Source organism: Haplochromis burtoni, unplaced genomic scaffold, assembly GCF_018398535.1.
Source record: "Haplochromis burtoni strain Fernald_Lab_line unplaced genomic scaffold, NCSU_Asbu1 Contig_111, whole genome shotgun sequence".
NCBI classification, from domain to species: Eukaryota; Metazoa; Chordata; class Actinopteri; order Cichliformes; family Cichlidae; genus Haplochromis; species Haplochromis burtoni.
In genome coordinates this window covers 6,304-24,509 of record NW_024582472.1, presented here as the reverse complement: position 1 = coordinate 24,509, position 18,206 = coordinate 6,304, and the positions used below count along the sequence as shown (strand labels likewise).

The following is an 18,206-nucleotide window of genomic DNA, read 5'->3' as shown; positions in this document are numbered from 1 at the left end:
GTTATTTTGACCTGGGAGTCATGCAAGAATAACAATACAGAACTTGAAATTAGCATAATAGTTTCAGTTCACATTTTTTCACCTCATTCTTAGAATTTTAACAACTATGAAAATGATGCAAAATTGTTAGCATTATAGCAAGACTTTACAAATATGGGACAAAATAATGTTTAAATATGACATGTCCAATGCCTGATATGTATTATAGATACCTTGCTCCTTCTATGTTAGAACTCGCAGTAATGCGGATATTGCCCAACTCCCAGTCAGAGTAGTCCTCTTTGGGCTCAGGGATGAAGCTGAAGGCACCAGTGTTGGTCAGATTTCTTCCAAGAGAATACAGATACCGCAGCTCTGCCTCTAGAAGGGCTGATGCATTTGTCTCTTCTTTTGCTTTAAACTCTCTGTAACCCCACAGCTCTATGTTGACCTTCTCTGCGCTGATCAAAGAACTATTCCAAGTGAACTCAAGTCGTCCTGCCACATTCGGCGTGCCGTAGTATTGCCACTGCATTGCATTCACCAGGGTAACTTTATAAGCAGGATCTGCTATACTTGGATGGACTGATAGTTAAACACAACAAATGTAATTGTAATTCACAAGTTGTAGCAACAGTTTTAATAATGTATTGGAAGCAGCGCATGAATAATTGCAAAATGTGTCTATATTATTTAATTTTTTCACACTGGCCAATATCTAGTTGGGGAAGTGGGAATTAAAATACTGTATCTGCAATAAAGTCTTCTTCAAATAGCACTTAAAATATTTTCTATAGTTTCTAAATCAACCTAATAGACAGTATACCCAAAAAGGTTTAGATATTGATCAGTTTAGAGACAGGACATTAACAGCTTTATATTTCAGCAGCTTACCTGAGAAATACTGTGCAGATCTGTCAAACTTAATGCCATCTGTTGAGACATCAAATGGTATCCAACCCGTCTCATACAACAGAGGAGAAATACAGTATGCACGGCCCTCAATATCAATAAATCCATCACGTAAAATTTCACCTTTAAACCTGCAAAAAAAAACAAAAAACACACAATTTATTAGTAACAAGAACTGTGTGATTCAAATGGAAAACACAAATATAGAGAGACTAGTGAAATCCGACTACAAACCTTAGATTCCGTTCACGCTTAGTGTATAAACATAAACGCCAAACCTTTCACCTTTACAGTTTAGTAAGCTATGTTAACATCTTAGATCACCTTTCAGCAATTGAGGATTACACTCTTATACTACAAAAACACACCTGCAGAGAAGCTGCCCATGGGGATGAAGGTCCAATCCGAGGATCCTGAGCACTTTTCCGCCCAGCATGGAGCTGGAATAAGGGATCACCTGGAAACAGGACTGATTGTAGTCTGCACAGCAGCTCGTCAAAGACATACAGGTGGCATGGCAGGAGCACTTCTCCAGTACATCTCCACAGCGTCCCCTGCATGTTTGACCTAATGAATAGTAACAACAAATATTTGCACATCATACTACGGAAGCGTAGAGCTGCCACCCAGGCAAAAGAAAAATACAAGTGTATCACGTTATAACGTGAAAGGTTTATTGTTCTAACAAGATACTTTTCCTGTTTGTACAATATACTATCATGTTTGTACAATATACTTTTCACGTTTGAACAACATAATATCACGTTATTACAATATACAATATAATATTTATATTGTACGAACGTGATAATTATGTATATTGTAATAACGTGATATTATGTTGTTCAAACAGGAAAAGTATCTTGTTAGAACAATAAACCTTTCACGTTATAACGTGATACACCTGTATTTTTCTTTTGCCTGGGTGGCAGCTCTACGCTTCCGTATCATACCTCAAAATATATATCGAATTTATATTACAACAACACAGCCACATTCCATTACATTACAAGGTGCGCGTAATTTCTGATTATCTGTCTAATGAAAAACTTTGAAAATGACTTACCAGCTGTGTTATATGAGAAAACAATAAGAAGCCCACTGAGACAAAATATCTTAAAGTTTCCCCTCATCTTTAGCTTGGACAACAAAATAACGTTCACGCTCCTGCCTGTGTTACACCATCTTTGGCTGAAAGTCTGCCAAAGGTCATTTGAGGAAGCAAACAAAATTAAGTATTCGACTTTAGTAACAGTTCTAAATCACGAGGTACTGATTAACAGACGCTAAGGTCTGACGTTTTTATTTATTTTTCCTACAGGAAACCAACAAAATGTATATATTCTTCCCAAAACTCGCACTGTCACGTATTTAATTTCATTTTCAGCTAATTAAAGTTACAACTTTAACCGTTAACTCGTGCTTGGTTCACTCCACTAACATATGGGTTTATCCACGCATAAACTCACGAGATTTTAGGGCGAGCGGTTCGCGCATGCGCATACCTCGCATCTTCCTGCAAATGACTCGAAATGGGCAGCATTGGATTGTTGTATTGAATCAAGCTATATTTGTGTCTGAAATTCGCCCTGCTTCATCTACTGTCTCCTACGTTTGCCGCGACAACGAACCCAAATGTCGGAATAACGGGGGGAAATGCGACTTTGCGCTCAGTCATCTAGCTAACAAGCTAACCAGCTAGCAGCATCATCAGCTGATTGTAGACATCAGTGTCGGTGAGACTGCTCGCTGGGAAATGTATGTTTTCTACACAATTCTCGCATCTTTAGTTTTTTTCTTCATTCTGAAATGGACGAAAAAGAGGAGATATTTCACCGACCTGAAAAGACTTGATGGTAAAACAGTTCTTATAACAGGTAAATGTGTGGGGCAGCACACACCTTTAGTAAGCTTTGTTGTTGATGAAGTGTTAGTGGGGTTTAAGTTTTTAATAGAAGTCAAAATACTAAATAATATTACAATAAAACTTAGATTATTCCAAGCAGGGTTACAGTAATAGATTTCACATAAGCACTAATATATATAAATGTCCTATCATTTTTCCTAGGTGGTAATTCAGGTATAGGTAAGGAGACCGCTGTTGCCTTGGCACTGAGAGGCGCCCGTGTCGTCATCGCTTGCAGAGACCCGGACAAGGCCGAGACGGCTGTCAGAGAGATCAAGTTAAAGAGTCACAGTCTGAACGTCCTTCACATGCAGCTGGATCTGGCCAACCTGCGCTCAGTGAGGGAATTCTGTAAGAACTTTCTCCAGAAAGAGAAGAGGCTTGATATCCTGATCAATAATGCAGGTGAGTGTGTCAACCACATTTAGGTCTCTTCATCTATGAAACAATATCAAAAGCAATATATAGAATAGGAACTAATTCCTTTTTAATAAATCGTATTTGGATTGGAGTTGATTAGCTTACTCCATTTAGGTTTGTTTTTCCATGTCTGATCCAAAAGAACCAAGCTGCTGATGTCGTGCAGAAAATCCTGCATAGAAAAGTTTGCAGTGACAGCAGAAGCTTATTCAGACTGTAGACTGATAGTTTTACTTTAAACCTACAGATGCTTCCCAGCACACATTGTCATAAACATCTGTATTGTAGATACACTGTATGTAAAAAAAAAAAAAAAAAGCAGCAGGATTTTTTAGTCACCTGTTTCCTGCCTCACCATCTCATTGTTTTTTGACCTCTTTCTTTCTCTTTGTGCAGGCATGCCCAGCATCCTTGACTGGACGGATGATGGCTTCAGCATGTGTTTTGGCGTCAACCACTTGGGGCACTTCCTTCTAACCAACCTGCTTCTTCCTCGCCTGAAGGAGTGTGCCCCCAGCCGGGTGGTGACCCTCACATGCTCCACTTACAAATACCAGAAATTGGACTTCCAGGACCTCAATTACAACTTGCTTCCCTTCTTCACCTACTGCCGCAGCAAGCTGGCGAATATCTACTTCAGTCAGGAACTGGGTCGCATCACTGACGGGAAAGGAGTGACTTCATATGCTGTGCACCCTGGTAAAAACCTTTTATCAACAGTTCTCTTTAATCAGTTTTTATTATGTCTTTCTATAATTTGCCTTGAGGTAGAATGGTTAAAAATTATAAAGAGATTTTGTTTTACCCTTCCATCTTTATCATTCAAGAGGTACATTTTCCTAACAGAGCTTGCAGTTTTACTGTAAAAAAAAAAAAAAAAAAAAAAACCCTCTCCCCTTCCTTTTTATACAATATTTGGGAAGTCTCTTCTGGTTTTGAAAAGTGAGACCAATGTTGGATGTGGTTAAATCTGCATTGTTTCTCATAGCCAGCAGGGGGCGACTCCTGGTTGCAAAAAGAAGTGCTTAGTCTTTGAGGAAAAACTTTTCACCTTTCTTGATCTATGACTTGAACAACCTGTTGAGGTTTCAAGTGCAGGTTTCACAACTTACTGAATGAAACATGCAGTTGATTTTTTTTAAATTATGGTGTCTTTAGAGTCAGAGAAGGCAATAAAGCAGGGTTTGCTTTGGGATAACCGTTTGGGTCTGCCGTGTTATTAATGAATCACGTTTCACATGAGCATAATCCATGGTTTTTCAGTCAGATCCACCTTTGCTCACGAAACCAATCAGAAAGAATAGCAGTATAGGAGATTATGATTTTTCGTTTTATTTAATTACCTGGATGAGGAAAAAAATGGTACCATGCATGACAGCTGAAATTAACAGAACCAAAATCTTCCACCGCATCTTGACTGTTTGATCCATTGTAGTGATGTACAGAGGCAAAAATACAAACTTGTGTCATTCAACTATTTAAAGACCTAAAAAGGTAATAATTATCCTCATATCTTGGATTTTTATGTTACTCCAGGTTTTGTGCAAAGCAGCTGGACATGCCACTACTCTTTCCTGTTCCGGATGCTGATGCAGGTGATCATGTGGATGTTTTTTGTGCCGTGTGAGATTGGAGCTCAGACTGTCATCTACTGTGCCGTGTCAGATGAAGCTGCCAAACACAGCGGGGGGTACTTCGTCGACTGCCGACCTGCAGTGCTCCGCCCTTTTGCAAAAGATGCAGGTGTGGCCAAAAAGCTGTGGGAGGCCAGTGAGAGACTGGTGAAGCTGGCTTAACTGAGGAATCTGAAGGCACTTTTGAAATGACCTCACCCCTTCTTGTCCTTTTTCTATATTATTTAAGCAGATTTTGTTATGTTTTCGTGAACATTTTGCTGTGTAAATTCTCTTTTATGTACTTGTGTATTTCAAGTGAAATACTTTATTTTACAAACACAAATTTTTGTGGAAGACTTACTCTGCCTTATTTCTCTTGCATTTGTACATGAATATTAATTTAATGAATAAGTGACTTCATGGTTTAAACACTTGATTTATAGCATAATGTATGTGGTGATTGTTCAAACAGAACGGGTTATATTTTGATAAAGCAACCACAATAGTATTAGATATCTATCTGTATTAAAGGCTCTTCATAGGGAGTGTTACAGTTTTTAAATTGTTAATGAATCAACTTGCACCCTGGGCTGTTAAGAAGATGTGGTGTCAGTTTTCCTCCAGGGAAGCTAATTTGAGGACTCTCAACTTTGCTGAATGGAGCTCCAGACCATAAAAACACAAACACTGTAAATCAAACAAAGAGATAAGTAGCGAGTCGATTGAAAAGGATATTTCAAATATAAGAAGCAAGTGGTGACAACACTGGAGAAAGACGGATGAAGAATGGTGCTTTACTGCTGTGGAACAAGAACAAGCTTGTGCACGCATATAAAGCAGTCTGACCACCTAAACAATATCAAGGCTGATTTGCTAACTCTCATTTCTTGCTTAAATTATATTTAATTAGCAAAAACTCATCTGAATTTGTGTGGACATCATTTCTCTGTGTTTATATCCACCAGGTAAAGCAAAGCTAAAACTTCCCTTACAGATTGTTTTAGGGGTAAATTCACCATCAGTTTGTTAACATTTAGAGTTTTTTCATTTCTTGTTTCTTGGTAAAATGTATTTTAAGTTATTTTTTGTTTAGAAGTAGCTTTTTATCCATACATGCACTGCATATGAGAAGCTTGGAAGCACTTAGGCCTTAAAACTTTTGGTTGGTTTTTAAAAAGCAAAGAATGTCTATATTCGATCATATATTACCAGGCAATAAATACAGTGAGAAGTTAGTGTATGTTAAATTCACTTTTAAAAAAAGGTAATGAGGGGAGCACATAGAAAATCAACCAATTTATACAACTGGGAAATAAATTAGTAACACAAACTAAAGGGAAATACATGAGGAGTCTGTTGTTTATTAAGATGCTGCATACAGCAAAGATCAGGATATTAAAGCTGTCAGTACTAAAACTAAAACCAAACATTTTATCAAAATGAATTTGAAATTCACTTTACATTCATTATTTTCATCACAGGTATCTGTGCTGTGACAAAGTAGGTTTTCCACATTTGTTCAATTCATCAGGTCTGAGTTCACAATAAACCTAAAAGCCAAAGTCTGATGGGAACATTGCACAGGTTTTCAGCCCCACCTAGTTCTGTCAAAAGTACTAATAAAATCAAAGGACAGAGTGTTTTCCATTAATAATGAATTTCCGAATATCATTTAAGTTATGAAACACTGAGAGAGAAACACTGTCAACGCAACAATACCTAAACACGTTGACTGTGGCAGCCTTCATTAACAGCGGTTAGCAGATGATCTCACAAAGAGTGATTGTGAGCGCTGGTTTTATGTCTTATGTCATCACAGACCTGTTACATACAGGTGTCGCAATGCGTGTAGACACCACGGCTCCGCCCCAAGGTGGAAAAACAGGTACAATGGAAAAACACCAGCACTCACCTGGACCATAACACACTGGGTGGACCACCCAGGCACCCTAACACCAATTGGCTGTCCATCAAGACACTGGATGATCCTCGACCAAAATTAAGGCCATTACTGGTGCCAACTGCAGCCCCATAACCATCAGACGGCATCTGAGACTGAAGGGCTTCAAAAACAAAAAACCTCTCCAAAGGCCTTGTCTCCTTAAACGCCACAGAAATAACCGTTTGGACTTTGCAAGAGAGCATCAAACATGGGACATTGAAAGGTGGAAGAAAGTTTTATTCTCTGATGAGTAAACATTTAACCTTGATGGTCCTGATGGCTTCCAACTTTACTGGCATGACAAGAAGATTCCACCTGAGATGTTTTCTAATCACCACTGTGGACAGGGCGCCATAATGGTCTGGGGTGCTTTTTCCTTCAGTGGAACAATGAGGCTTCAGGATGTGCAGGGGCGTCAAACGGCCGCTGAGGACCTGTTCCCCATCCTCTCGTTATCCCTGTGTGTATTTAAGCCCTGTGTTTTTCTTGGTCTGTGTTGTGATCTCCCTCATGCCATACTGTGTGTTCTGCCACACAGTAATTTGTTTTGTATTTTGTTAGCTTTGCGTGTTTCCAGCAATAAAGTTTTTTTGAGTGCACTTTTCACCTCCTGGAGTCTGCACATTGGGTCTCCCCTAACTGCCTGCCGCACACAGTGCATGACAATTGGATCCTTCGGCTCAGTGCTGGTGAAATTTTTGTGGGTCTTCCACTTGACTTTTTTTGTCTCATAACTCTCATGGTCATTTAAGAAATTCAAAATGACTGTCTTACTTTGTGCCACCTCAGCAGCAATGGCACACTGCGAGAGACCGTACCTATGCAGTTCAACAACCTGACCACATTCAAAAAGGGAACTTTTTTTTTTTTTTGCCTTTGCCATTAGAACATCATAACAGTGACTACCTGAAAGATAATGACAATAAATTCAAATTTTTACATTTAAAGGCATGTGGTCCTAAACTTTGGATCAACTGTAAAACTGCCTGTTTCCGTTTTTTGTTTTTTTTAAATGCCCAAATGTTTTGTCTCACTCCCATTTCTCCTTGTTGTAAGTTGAAGCTCTACTTGAAGCCTTGTTAAGATCCAACCATGCAAAATAATATTTTTTGCCATTTTTCAAGTGATCTTAAACTTTTGATTGGGACTGTACATTATTACATGTTATCTGAATGTTGTGTTTAGTTTGACCAGTTTATCAGTCCTGTCTCCTGATATTATGAATCTTAGTATGAGTTTTACTGGAATAATAAATATTATATAAAAAATTCTGGCAACTGGGGAAAAAACTGTCCCATGTGTGAAAAGAAATCTTGATTTTCCAGGAAGGAACTTTACACTGAAAGAAATTCTTTGCTGGGAGACAAAGCATCATGTGAGACAGAAAAGCGAGAGAATTAAATGGTCGTGTGTAGTAGTTGTTCTTTGTGGACGATTATGTCATTATAATATATATTACAGTAATATATTGAAATATTAATGTATTAATATAGGACTGTTTGCCCTTTTTTTAACTGCTGTGCCATGAATAACATGAATAACGCTATATTTGAATGTCGATCCTTGGTGTACAGAGGTAGGTCGGTGCAGCCTAAACTCAAACCAGAATTTAAACAACGATGCATATTCATGTTGGTTCAGCTAAATGTTTTTTCTGAAGCATCAGAGGAAGTTTGGTGGAGTATTCAACATCTGTGACACAGAAATGGCGCCATCTACTGGGAATATAGCAAGTCCGTTACTATCAGCTCCGCCCACAACAGAGTAAATGAAACTGAAATGAGTTTCATTGTCAACCACACTGGAGGCGCCATTACATTAAAACCTGCGCTCTGTACCGAAGAGCACAATTTGGCAGCATTATCAGGCAAAGAGGTCGTATTTCGGTGAGTCATAAAAAAAATTACGAAATGGCGGAGAAAGTCGCACTTTTTGAAAATTTCCTGAGCTGCCATGTGTGTTCAGAGACTTTCAGAGATCCTGTGTCTCTGAGCTGCGGCCACAGCTTCTGTTCAAGCTGCCTGCAGAAATTCTGGGAACAAACTACAAACAAAAACTGTCCCATTTGTAAAAGAAAATCTTCAAGAGATGAACCATCTATGATCTTTGCTCTCAAAGAACTTGCTGACTCCTTTGCTAAGAGGCAGAGTGAGAGCTCACCTGAGACAGAAAACGAGAAGGAGGAAGAGAAGGAGGAGGTGGTGTGTGATAAACATCCAGACGTCCCTTACTGGTACTGTGAGGATGAAGACAGAGCTGTGTGTCCTGTGTGTGAGTTTTCTCTCCACCAGAGTCACAAAGTGGTTCCTGTAGAAGAAGCAGTCAGTGACCTGAAGGAGCAGCTGAAATCTGATTTAAAGTCTCTGCAGGACAAGAGGAACAAATACAAACAAGTGGAGGAAACATACAATGAAGTGAGGGAACACATGAAGAAGCAGCTGTTGTCCACAGAGAGGCAGATCAGAGCAGAGTTCAACAAGCTCCAGCAGTTCCTGAAAGAGGAAGAGGAGTCCAGACTGGCAGCTCTGAGGGAGGAATAGTACAATCGAAATCTTTTTTGTTTTGTGGGATTCATTAGAGATATTTGTGCCATTTCAGTCCTAAATGTGCAGCCCTGATCAATAGTCTGGATGGAAGCTGTGTGGGTTTTTTTTTAAATTATTTATTTTATTTATTTTTTATTCCAAGCTGACAAACTTGACTGACTGAATTATCTGTTTGATCTGTCACCAAAGTTATTGTGCAGTTATATTTTGCATAGCATTGACATGCAGAGACAGTGAAATAGCAGCAAATGCATCTCATCTCCTCTTCGATAAGTATGAAAGAGACCCATAGAATAGCAAAGTATGCTGCTGTTTTTGGCTCTGAGGGTTTCAGCTCAGGGAAACACAGCTGGGAGGTGGAGGTGGGAGACCATCCTGACTGGATAGTGGGTTTAGCTAAAGAGTCAGTTGAGAGGAAGGGAGAGCGTTTTGCTTCACCAGAATATGGAATCTGGTGTTTATTGCATCGCAGTGGAGAATACATTAATGTTGTTGGTCGGACTGTGAAAGTGAAGAAGAGTCTCCAGAGGATCAGAGTCCAGCTGGACTATGACAGGGGGGAGGTGTCCTTCTATCACCCTGAAGACATGACTCACATCTACACTCACAGAGACACTTTCACTGAGAAACTCTTCCCATATTTGAGTATTGGAGAAAAAGGAGATGCCAAAATCTCTGATATCAAAATTGTCAGATAAGATTTCTTTTTGAAAAGTGCACGAGGTCTTGTGAGCTTGTTTTGTTTTCTCGCACTTTCTCTCTTTTATTTACATCTTGTCTTGTTGTTATTTGTTTGTTTGTTTGAAAAAAGCAGAAATAAAAATGTAACACATAAAGCAATTTACACAATAGAATATAAATTATTTTCAAAGCACAGAGAGCAAAATGATAAATGGCATTTGTTTTTGTTTTGTTTTTTTCCAATTCAGTTTAAAGGTGATTCAAAAATGATGCACCAAATGTGAGGTGATGCAATCTTTTATCTGTTATTGGTTATTTCTCCATTTTTCCATTCATTCCCTGCTCTTTTGTTTTTTTTATTAAATGTATATGTCATGGATCGGCTGTGTGGCAGGCGGGAGGAGGACCCAATCGCAAGATTCACAAACACGGGGATGAACTCAAAAGCAGCTTTATTGCTGACAGGCAGAACATAGGAAATACAGAACTCAACTAAACTGGGAATCAATAAACTAACACTCGTAGGGAGACACAGGGAATCCACACAGCAATGAGGGAGAACGCGACGCCGAACAGAGGGAGACGCAGACAGAAATACACAGAGGGTTAACGAGGAAAGTGGGAACACACGGGGAACACAGCTGACACAGATAACCATAACGAGACAGGGCGGGAACATAACACTGACGGGAGACGGGCAGAGTCAAACAGGAAGTACAGAGGTTCAGACAGGAGGAGAGAGAGCACGGGGAAAAACACAGACATAACGGGCTGGGGAAACATGGAACAACCACAAAGGGAGACGAGGGCTCATAAATACAGAGAGGGCACACAGGGGGGAGAGAGAGCACGGGGAGAACTTAGACATAACGGGCAGGGGAAACATGGAATAAAACATAAGGAGAGACGAAGGCTCACAGATACACAGAGGGGCACACAGGGGGTGAGAGTCACAGAAGGGAAAACACTTAGGGAACAACACAACAGGGCAACTCAGGAAACATGGCCTAAATAGGGAACAAAATACAAACATACAAGAAAACTAAGAATACTGGGCCAACATGGCCCAGGACCATGACAGTATAACTGTTTTAAAGTCATTTAACTCTTCATGAAACTATTTTTGAACATTAAAACTGTCCAAAATTGACGTGACAAAGATAAATGGATGCTGATAAATATTACTTAGCTTAGTTTTATCAGTGTTGAGATCAGAATCAGCTGATAACAATCTCTGGCTAATATGTGTGTTTTATTGGTTTCAAAATGTAAAAAAAACCCTGATTGATAACTTGATTAATAAAAAATGCTAATGTCTTGTTAAGTAAGTTAAGTAAGCGATTTGCCTCTCTGTGGACAACAGCTGCTTCTTCATGTGTTCCCTCATTTCATTGTATGTTTTCTCCACTTGTTTGTATTTGTTCCTCTTGTCCTGCAGAGACTTTAAGTCAGATTTCAGCTGCTCCTTCAGGTCACTGACTGCTTCTTCTACAGGAACCACTTTGTGACTCTGGTGGAGAGAAAACTGGGATTTTAGGAAATGTTCATCTATAGAAAACTGGACCTGTGAGTACCAAACATTCTCCAACTGCTGGCTTAAGAGGAAGCTCAAAAGAATTCAGTTGGGGGAAATTAATATTCACTGCTGATATTTTAATCTGGAAGTAAAAGTTGCAGCTAAGTAGTATTAAACCGAATTTATTATTTTTTATAAAGATTTAATCTAGTCAAGTAAAGGCATGAAAAGACACCAACGTTCACCATATAGGGGTACATATTTTACATCTTTAATTAAAAAATAGAATTATTTTCTATCTTCAGATTGTCAGTTAAACTAAAGGAACATGAAATCAATATAACGATAAAGATTATAAGAAAAACAATGTTTTCTAACGCATTACATAATTAAATTCAAAGCTAGTTTTTTATACTTTTAGAACAGAGCCTGAGATGTTAAAGCATTAATGCAGGCCTTTTTTGGGGGGGAAGTGAGACATATTTTCCAGATTTTGGGTTATGGTGTAAATATGCTATAACAAGTATCTTATCCTAATCTGATTGTTTGTGAAATTTACCTTTCTACATTTTTCAGTTAAAAACTCTCATGACCTGAATGAAACTGGACAACATGTCAGCAAACTGTGTGACAATCAAATTCAATCTCCACTCTCAAGTTAATTTTCAATTTCTTGACTTTGGTTTTGTTTATTTGTTTGCTTAATTAAAATAAGAACTCAGAATAATGTCAATGTAAAATGTATAGAACATAAACAATGTAGTGTGGTATATACTGCTAAAAAAGTGGGTACTTTTGTAAAGTGAAACATGCTGAAATTAACGGCAACATTTTTCCACAATTAGCTCAAAAACTTACAAAAACATGTTTCTTCGAATCATTTTTTTAACAACATTTAGTAAAGTATTTATAACTTTTCATATTCATAACAATTTTAAAAATACATATACTTGATCAGTTCCAAAGTGAAAATCACTGCTAACCAAAAAGAACACATAGACTCATCCCACGTTTGTCAAAAAACAAACAAACATCTTGTTGCATGTTTTTAGGAATTCTGTGGACTGACGAGACAAAAGTGGAACGTTTGCATTCTGTTCTGATGCTGAATTTGTAAGTTTGCTTACAAATAAATATCAAACAAAAATAATAGAATAAGATAATGATAAGACTAAAATAAGATTCAAAATCTTTAATGCAGTTCAAAACAATATATTTACTGATATATGGCTATAAGCCTTTATAATGACCAAAGAGATTTTGCCTGCCTCTCGCCCTAAGACAGCTGGGATAGGCTCCAGCGCCCCCTGGGACCCTTGAAAAGGAGAAGTGGAAGCAAATGGATGGATGGAGATTGAATTTGCTTTGGAGAATTAAACTTTTTCTGCTTTTGTTTTAGTCTGTTTAGTTATTCAGAGCTCACTGTCAAGTTATTCAGTTATGGAAAACAATGGATTTGTCATTGTTTCATGTCATTTGACCTGGCCTTTTGAGTTTATGGTGTTTTTTTGTGTGTTGTAATATTTTGGTTTTCTATTTTTTGATTATTGAGTTCTCTTTATTGTTTAGTTGTACGGTATTTTAGTTTCCTTGTTGTCTTGTCGAGATGTCTCGTCTCCCCTTCCTGTGTGTCATTCCATGTCACCCCTGACGGTCATGTGTATTCCATGTTTGCCCAGCCCATCATGTCTCTCTCTTGTGCTCTCTCTCATGTTCCCTTGCTCCTGCGTATTTAGTGTGTGAGTTTTCTGTCATTTATTGTCGGGTAGTCTGTTGTGTTCACGTCATGTTTCCTGGTTTTCAAGATGCCCACATTCTGGTTATCCCATCTTGAGGTTTCTCATATTCAGTTGATGTTCTTTGTCCTTTGGGTTTAGCATTTAGTTTCTCCCATTTTAGTTAGGTTTTTGATCTAGTTAAGTTTTGCTTTAGTATCTGCCTGCCTTTGTTACCTTCTCCCAGCCTAATAAATGGCTCACCTTTTGTAAACCCTGTCCCTGCCTCGAGGGTCTGCATTTGTGTCTGTTATTTTTTGAAATACAATGTAATTTACAACTGTGTAGAAACGACCAAATACTGATGTATTTTCTTCTGTTGTCTGCTTATTATGCATGTCAGTACTGACTGTACTGCATGCTGTATATATATGTATTCAGTTTTGTTAGTACAATCGAAATCTTTTTTGTTTTGTGGGATTCATTAGAGATATTTGTGCCATTTCAGTCCTAAATGTGCAGCCCTGATCAATAGTCTGGATGGAAGCTGTGTGGGTTTTTTTTTAAATTATTTATTTTATTTATTTTTTATTCCAAGCTGACAAACTTGACTGACTGAATTATCTGTTTGATCTGTCACCAAAGTTATTGTGCAGTTATATTTTGCATAGCATTGACATGCAGAGACAGTGAAATAGCAGCAAATGCATCTCATCTCCTCTTCGATAAGTATGAAAGAGACCCATAGAATAGCAAAGTATGCTGCTGTTTTTGGCTCTGAGGGTTTCAGCTCAGGGAAACACAGCTGGGAGGTGGAGGTGGGAGACCATCCTGACTGGATAGTGGGTTTAGCTAAAGAGTCAGTTGAGAGGAAGGGAGAGCGTTTTGCTTCACCAGAATATGGAATCTGGTGTTTATTGCATCGCAGTGGAGAATACATTAATGTTGTTGGTCGGACTGTGAAAGTGAAGAAGAGTCTCCAGAGGATCAGAGTCCAGCTGGACTATGACAGGGGGGAGGTGTCCTTCTATCACCCTGAAGACATGACTCACATCTACACTCACAGAGACACTTTCACTGAGAAACTCTTCCCATATTTGAGTATTGGAGAAAAAGGAGATGCCAAAATCTCTGATATCAAAATTGTCAGATAAGATTTCTTTTTGAAAAGTGCACGAGGTCTTGTGAGCTTGTTTTGTTTTCTCGCACTTTCTCTCTTTTATTTACATCTTGTCTTGTTGTTATTTGTTTGTTTGTTTGAAAAAAGCAGAAATAAAAATGTAACACATAAAGCAATTTACACAATAGAATATAAATTATTTTCAAAGCACAGAGAGCAAAATGATAAATGGCATTTGTTTTTGTTTTGTTTTTTTCCAATTCAGTTTAAAGGTGATTCAAAAATGATGCACCAAATGTGAGGTGATGCAATCTTTTATCTGTTATTGGTTATTTCTCCATTTTTCCATTCATTCCCTGCTCTTTTGTTTTTTTTATTAAATGTATATGTCATGGATCGGCTGTGTGGCAGGCGGGAGGAGGACCCAATCGCAAGATTCACAAACACGGGGATGAACTCAAAAGCAGCTTTATTGCTGACAGGCAGAACATAGGAAATACAGAACTCAACTAAACTGGGAATCAATAAACTAACACTCGTAGGGAGACACAGGGAATCCACACAGCAATGAGGGAGAACGCGACGCCGAACAGAGGGAGACGCAGACAGAAATACACAGAGGGTTAACGAGGAAAGTGGGAACACACGGGGAACACAGCTGACACAGATAACCATAACGAGACAGGGCGGGAACATAACACTGACGGGAGACGGGCAGAGTCAAACAGGAAGTACAGAGGTTCAGACAGGAGGAGAGAGAGCACGGGGAAAAACACAGACATAACGGGCTGGGGAAACATGGAACAACCACAAAGGGAGACGAGGGCTCATAAATACAGAGAGGGCACACAGGGGGGAGAGAGAGCACGGGGAGAACTTAGACATAACGGGCAGGGGAAACATGGAATAAAACATAAGGAGAGACGAAGGCTCACAGATACACAGAGGGGCACACAGGGGGTGAGAGTCACAGAAGGGAAAACACTTAGGGAACAACACAACAGGGCAACTCAGGAAACATGGCCTAAATAGGGAACAAAATACAAACATACAAGAAAACTAAGAATACTGGGCCAACATGGCCCAGGACCATGACAGTATAACTGTTTTAAAGTCATTTAACTCTTCATGAAACTATTTTTGAACATTAAAACTGTCCAAAATTGACGTGACAAAGATAAATGGATGCTGATAAATATTACTTAGCTTAGTTTTATCAGTGTTGAGATCAGAATCAGCTGATAACAATCTCTGGCTAATATGTGTGTTTTATTGGTTTCAAAATGTAAAAAAAACCCTGATTGATAACTTGATTAATAAAAAATGCTAATGTCTTGTTAAGTAAGTTAAGTAAGCGATTTGCCTCTCTGTGGACAACAGCTGCTTCTTCATGTGTTCCCTCATTTCATTGTATGTTTTCTCCACTTGTTTGTATTTGTTCCTCTTGTCCTGCAGAGACTTTAAGTCAGATTTCAGCTGCTCCTTCAGGTCACTGACTGCTTCTTCTACAGGAACCACTTTGTGACTCTGGTGGAGAGAAAACTGGGATTTTAGGAAATGTTCATCTATAGAAAACTGGACCTGTGAGTACCAAACATTCTCCAACTGCTGGCTTAAGAGGAAGCTCAAAAGAATTCAGTGATGCATATGAAAGTTATTGCAGTAAAATTTCTTTACACAACTACTTAAATTTGACAAGGTGGTGGAGTATTCCTTTAACACAGAAAGAGCTCCATCTATTGTGGACAGAGTCAAATGGCAGGTTTGTTACTATCAGCTCCACCCACAACAGAGTAAATGAAAACGAAAGAGTCATAACGTTGATCAGAGCAGAGACGCCATTACATTGAAGGCTGGGATCTGTATTTATGGTGAGTCGTGTTATTTGGGGGGGAAAAAAGGAAATCTGAAAAGATCAAATGGCTGAAAAACTTGTACTTTTTGAAAATTATCTGAGCTGCCATGTGTGTTCAGAGACTTTCAGAGATCCTGTGTCTCTGAGCTGCAACCACAGCTTCTGTTCAAGCTGCCTGCAGAAATTCTGGGAACAAACTAAAAACAAAAACTGTCCCATTTGTAAAAGAAAATCTTCAAAAGATTATCAATATGTAAACTTTGCTCTCAAAGAACTTGCTGACTCTTTTGCTGGGAGACAGAAAGTTGGATCATCTGATACACTAAAAGAAAAGAAGGTATTGGAAATGATTTGCAGTAAACATGAGGAAGAGCCTAAACTGTTCTGTGTGGACGAGCAGAGAGCTGTGTGCACCGTGTGTGAGTTTTCTCTCCACCAGAGTCACAAAGTGGTTCCTGTAGAAGAAGCAGTCAGTGACCTGAAGGAGCAGCTGAAATCTGACTTAAAGTCTCTGCAGGACAAGAGGAACAAATACAAACAAGTGGAGGAAACATACAATGAAAATTGAGGGAACACATGAAGAAGCAGCTGTTGTCCACAGAGAGGCAGATCAGAGCAGAGTTCAACAAGCTCCAGCAGTTCCTGAAAGAGGAAGAGGAGTCCAGACTGGCAGCTCTGAGGGAGGAAGAGGAGCAGAAGGGGAGGACTATCAGCAGAGAGATGAAGATGATTGAGGAGCAGATCTCCTCTCTGTCAGACAGCATCTCTGCTGTTGAAGAAGAGCTGCAGAAACACAGCGTGCCATTCCTCAGCAGTTATAAAGACACTCAGAGCAGAGCCAGAGCCCAGAGCTCAGTGTCAGATCCACAGCTGGTCTCAGGAGCACTGATAGATGTGGCCAAACACCTGGGCAACCTGTCCTTCAGAGTGTGGGAGAAGATGAAGGAGAAGGTCCACTTCAGTCCTGTCATTCTGGACCCAAACACTGCACACTGCTGTCTCTATCTGTCTGATGATCTGACCAGTGTGAGAATGGAGACACAAGCAGCAGCTTCCTGATAATCCAGAGAGAAACACTTATAGTGCCACTGTTTTTGGCTCTGAGGGCTTCAGCTCAGGGAAACACAGCTGGGAGGTGGAGGTGGGAGACCATCCTGACTGGAATATGTGGGTTTAGTTAAAGAGTCAGTTGACAGGAAGGGAGAGTTCTGCTTCACCAAAATATGGAATCTGGTGTTTATGCATCGACTGGAAAATACACTAATGGTGATGGTCAGACTGTGACAGTGAAGAAGAGTCTCCAGAGGATCAGAGTCCAGCTGGATTATGACAGGGGGGAGGTGTCCTTCTATCACCCTGAAGACATGACTCACATCTACACTCACAGACACACTTTCACTGAGAAACTCTTCCCATATTTCAGTGTTGGAAAGGCAGGAGACGCCAAAACCTCTGATATCAAAATCTGTCAGACTGAGATTTTATTGAAAACGTCAATGAGGTCTACAGAGCATGGAAAGAAAAGCGTCTGGACTTCTTTAGCGAGGTCTTTTCAGTGAGTTCTTGGTGAATTTTTTCCCTTCTCTCATGTTTTCTTTCTTTTGTTACAACTTGTTTTGTGGTTATTTGTTTTGGGGTTTTTTTGTTATCAACGCATTTTTATGTGAGAAATGCAGGAATAAAATTTTAGCACTTTCAAAATGAAATTACAAGCTCAGATCCTTTTATTTTTCAAATTAAGTTTAACAATCCAATTTCAGAATTAATGCATCAAATGTTGGATGATATAAAACTGACAAGAGCCATCTTTTCCATTTGTTTATTATTCTTGGATTCCCTTCCATTTTTGCCAAATTTATAACAGTTTTAAAGTTATTTAACTGATCATAAAACTGTTTTTAACATAAACACAGTGTCTTCTTTTCTTTTGATACTTCACAATAGATGCTGAGAACTTTGTAAGTAAAGGCTAGTCCTTATTTGTACTGTAGATGTCTT

General features: G+C 39.0%; 3 protein-coding genes and 1 pseudogene across 3 annotated transcripts in view; 3 read left to right on the top strand and 1 right to left on the bottom strand.

Annotated features, from left to right (window-relative positions):
* Positions 1-2,309, bottom strand: part of susd2 (sushi domain containing 2) — a gene marked incomplete in the record, with an annotated part of 23,987 nt that extends 21,678 nt beyond the window's left edge. Inside the window, 4 exon segments of the mRNA XM_042223426.1 lie at positions 213-564; positions 874-1,022; positions 1,260-1,458; positions 1,958-2,309. Coding sequence (XP_042079360.1) covers positions 213-564; positions 874-1,022; positions 1,260-1,458; positions 1,958-2,024 — 767 coding nt within the window.
* A 76-nt stretch (positions 2,310-2,385) lies between these two features.
* si:dkey-174n20.1 (uncharacterized protein LOC796174 homolog) lies at positions 2,386-6,252 on the top strand. The gene is made up of 4 exons (XM_005952448.3): positions 2,386-2,768; positions 2,960-3,202; positions 3,614-3,916; positions 4,754-6,252. The coding sequence occupies exons 1-4, from the start codon at positions 2,648-2,650 to the stop codon at positions 5,011-5,013; spliced, it is 927 nt and encodes a 308-aa protein (XP_005952510.1). The 5' UTR covers positions 2,386-2,647; the 3' UTR covers positions 5,014-6,252.
* Positions 6,253-8,572: 2,320 nt separating this feature from the next.
* Positions 8,573-9,315, top strand: LOC102310658 (E3 ubiquitin-protein ligase TRIM35). The gene has a single exon (XM_005952450.3). It carries the CDS (start codon positions 8,686-8,688, stop codon positions 9,313-9,315), a length of 630 nt encoding a protein of 209 aa, XP_005952512.3. The 5' UTR covers positions 8,573-8,685.
* Positions 9,316-16,269: 6,954 nt separating this feature from the next.
* LOC106632317 lies at positions 16,270-18,068 on the top strand (annotated as a pseudogene).
* The last annotated feature ends 138 nt before the right edge of the window (positions 18,069-18,206 follow it).

Bases quoted from the DNA above. Each gene is read 5' to 3' on its own strand.
- LOC102310658 (XM_005952450.3), top strand. From the start codon at position 8,686: ATGGCGGAGAAAGTCGCACTTTTTGAAAATTTCCTGAGCTGCCATGTG.
- si:dkey-174n20.1 (XM_005952448.3), top strand. From the start codon at position 2,648: ATGTATGTTTTCTACACAATTCTCGCATCTTTAGTTTTTTTCTTCATT. The intron at 2,769-2,959 runs GTAAATGTGTGG...CATTTTTCCTAG, and splicing joins TAAAACAGTTCTTATAACAG to GTGGTAATTCAGGTATAGGT. The intron at 3,203-3,613 runs GTGAGTGTGTCA...CTCTTTGTGCAG, and splicing joins TATCCTGATCAATAATGCAG to GCATGCCCAGCATCCTTGAC.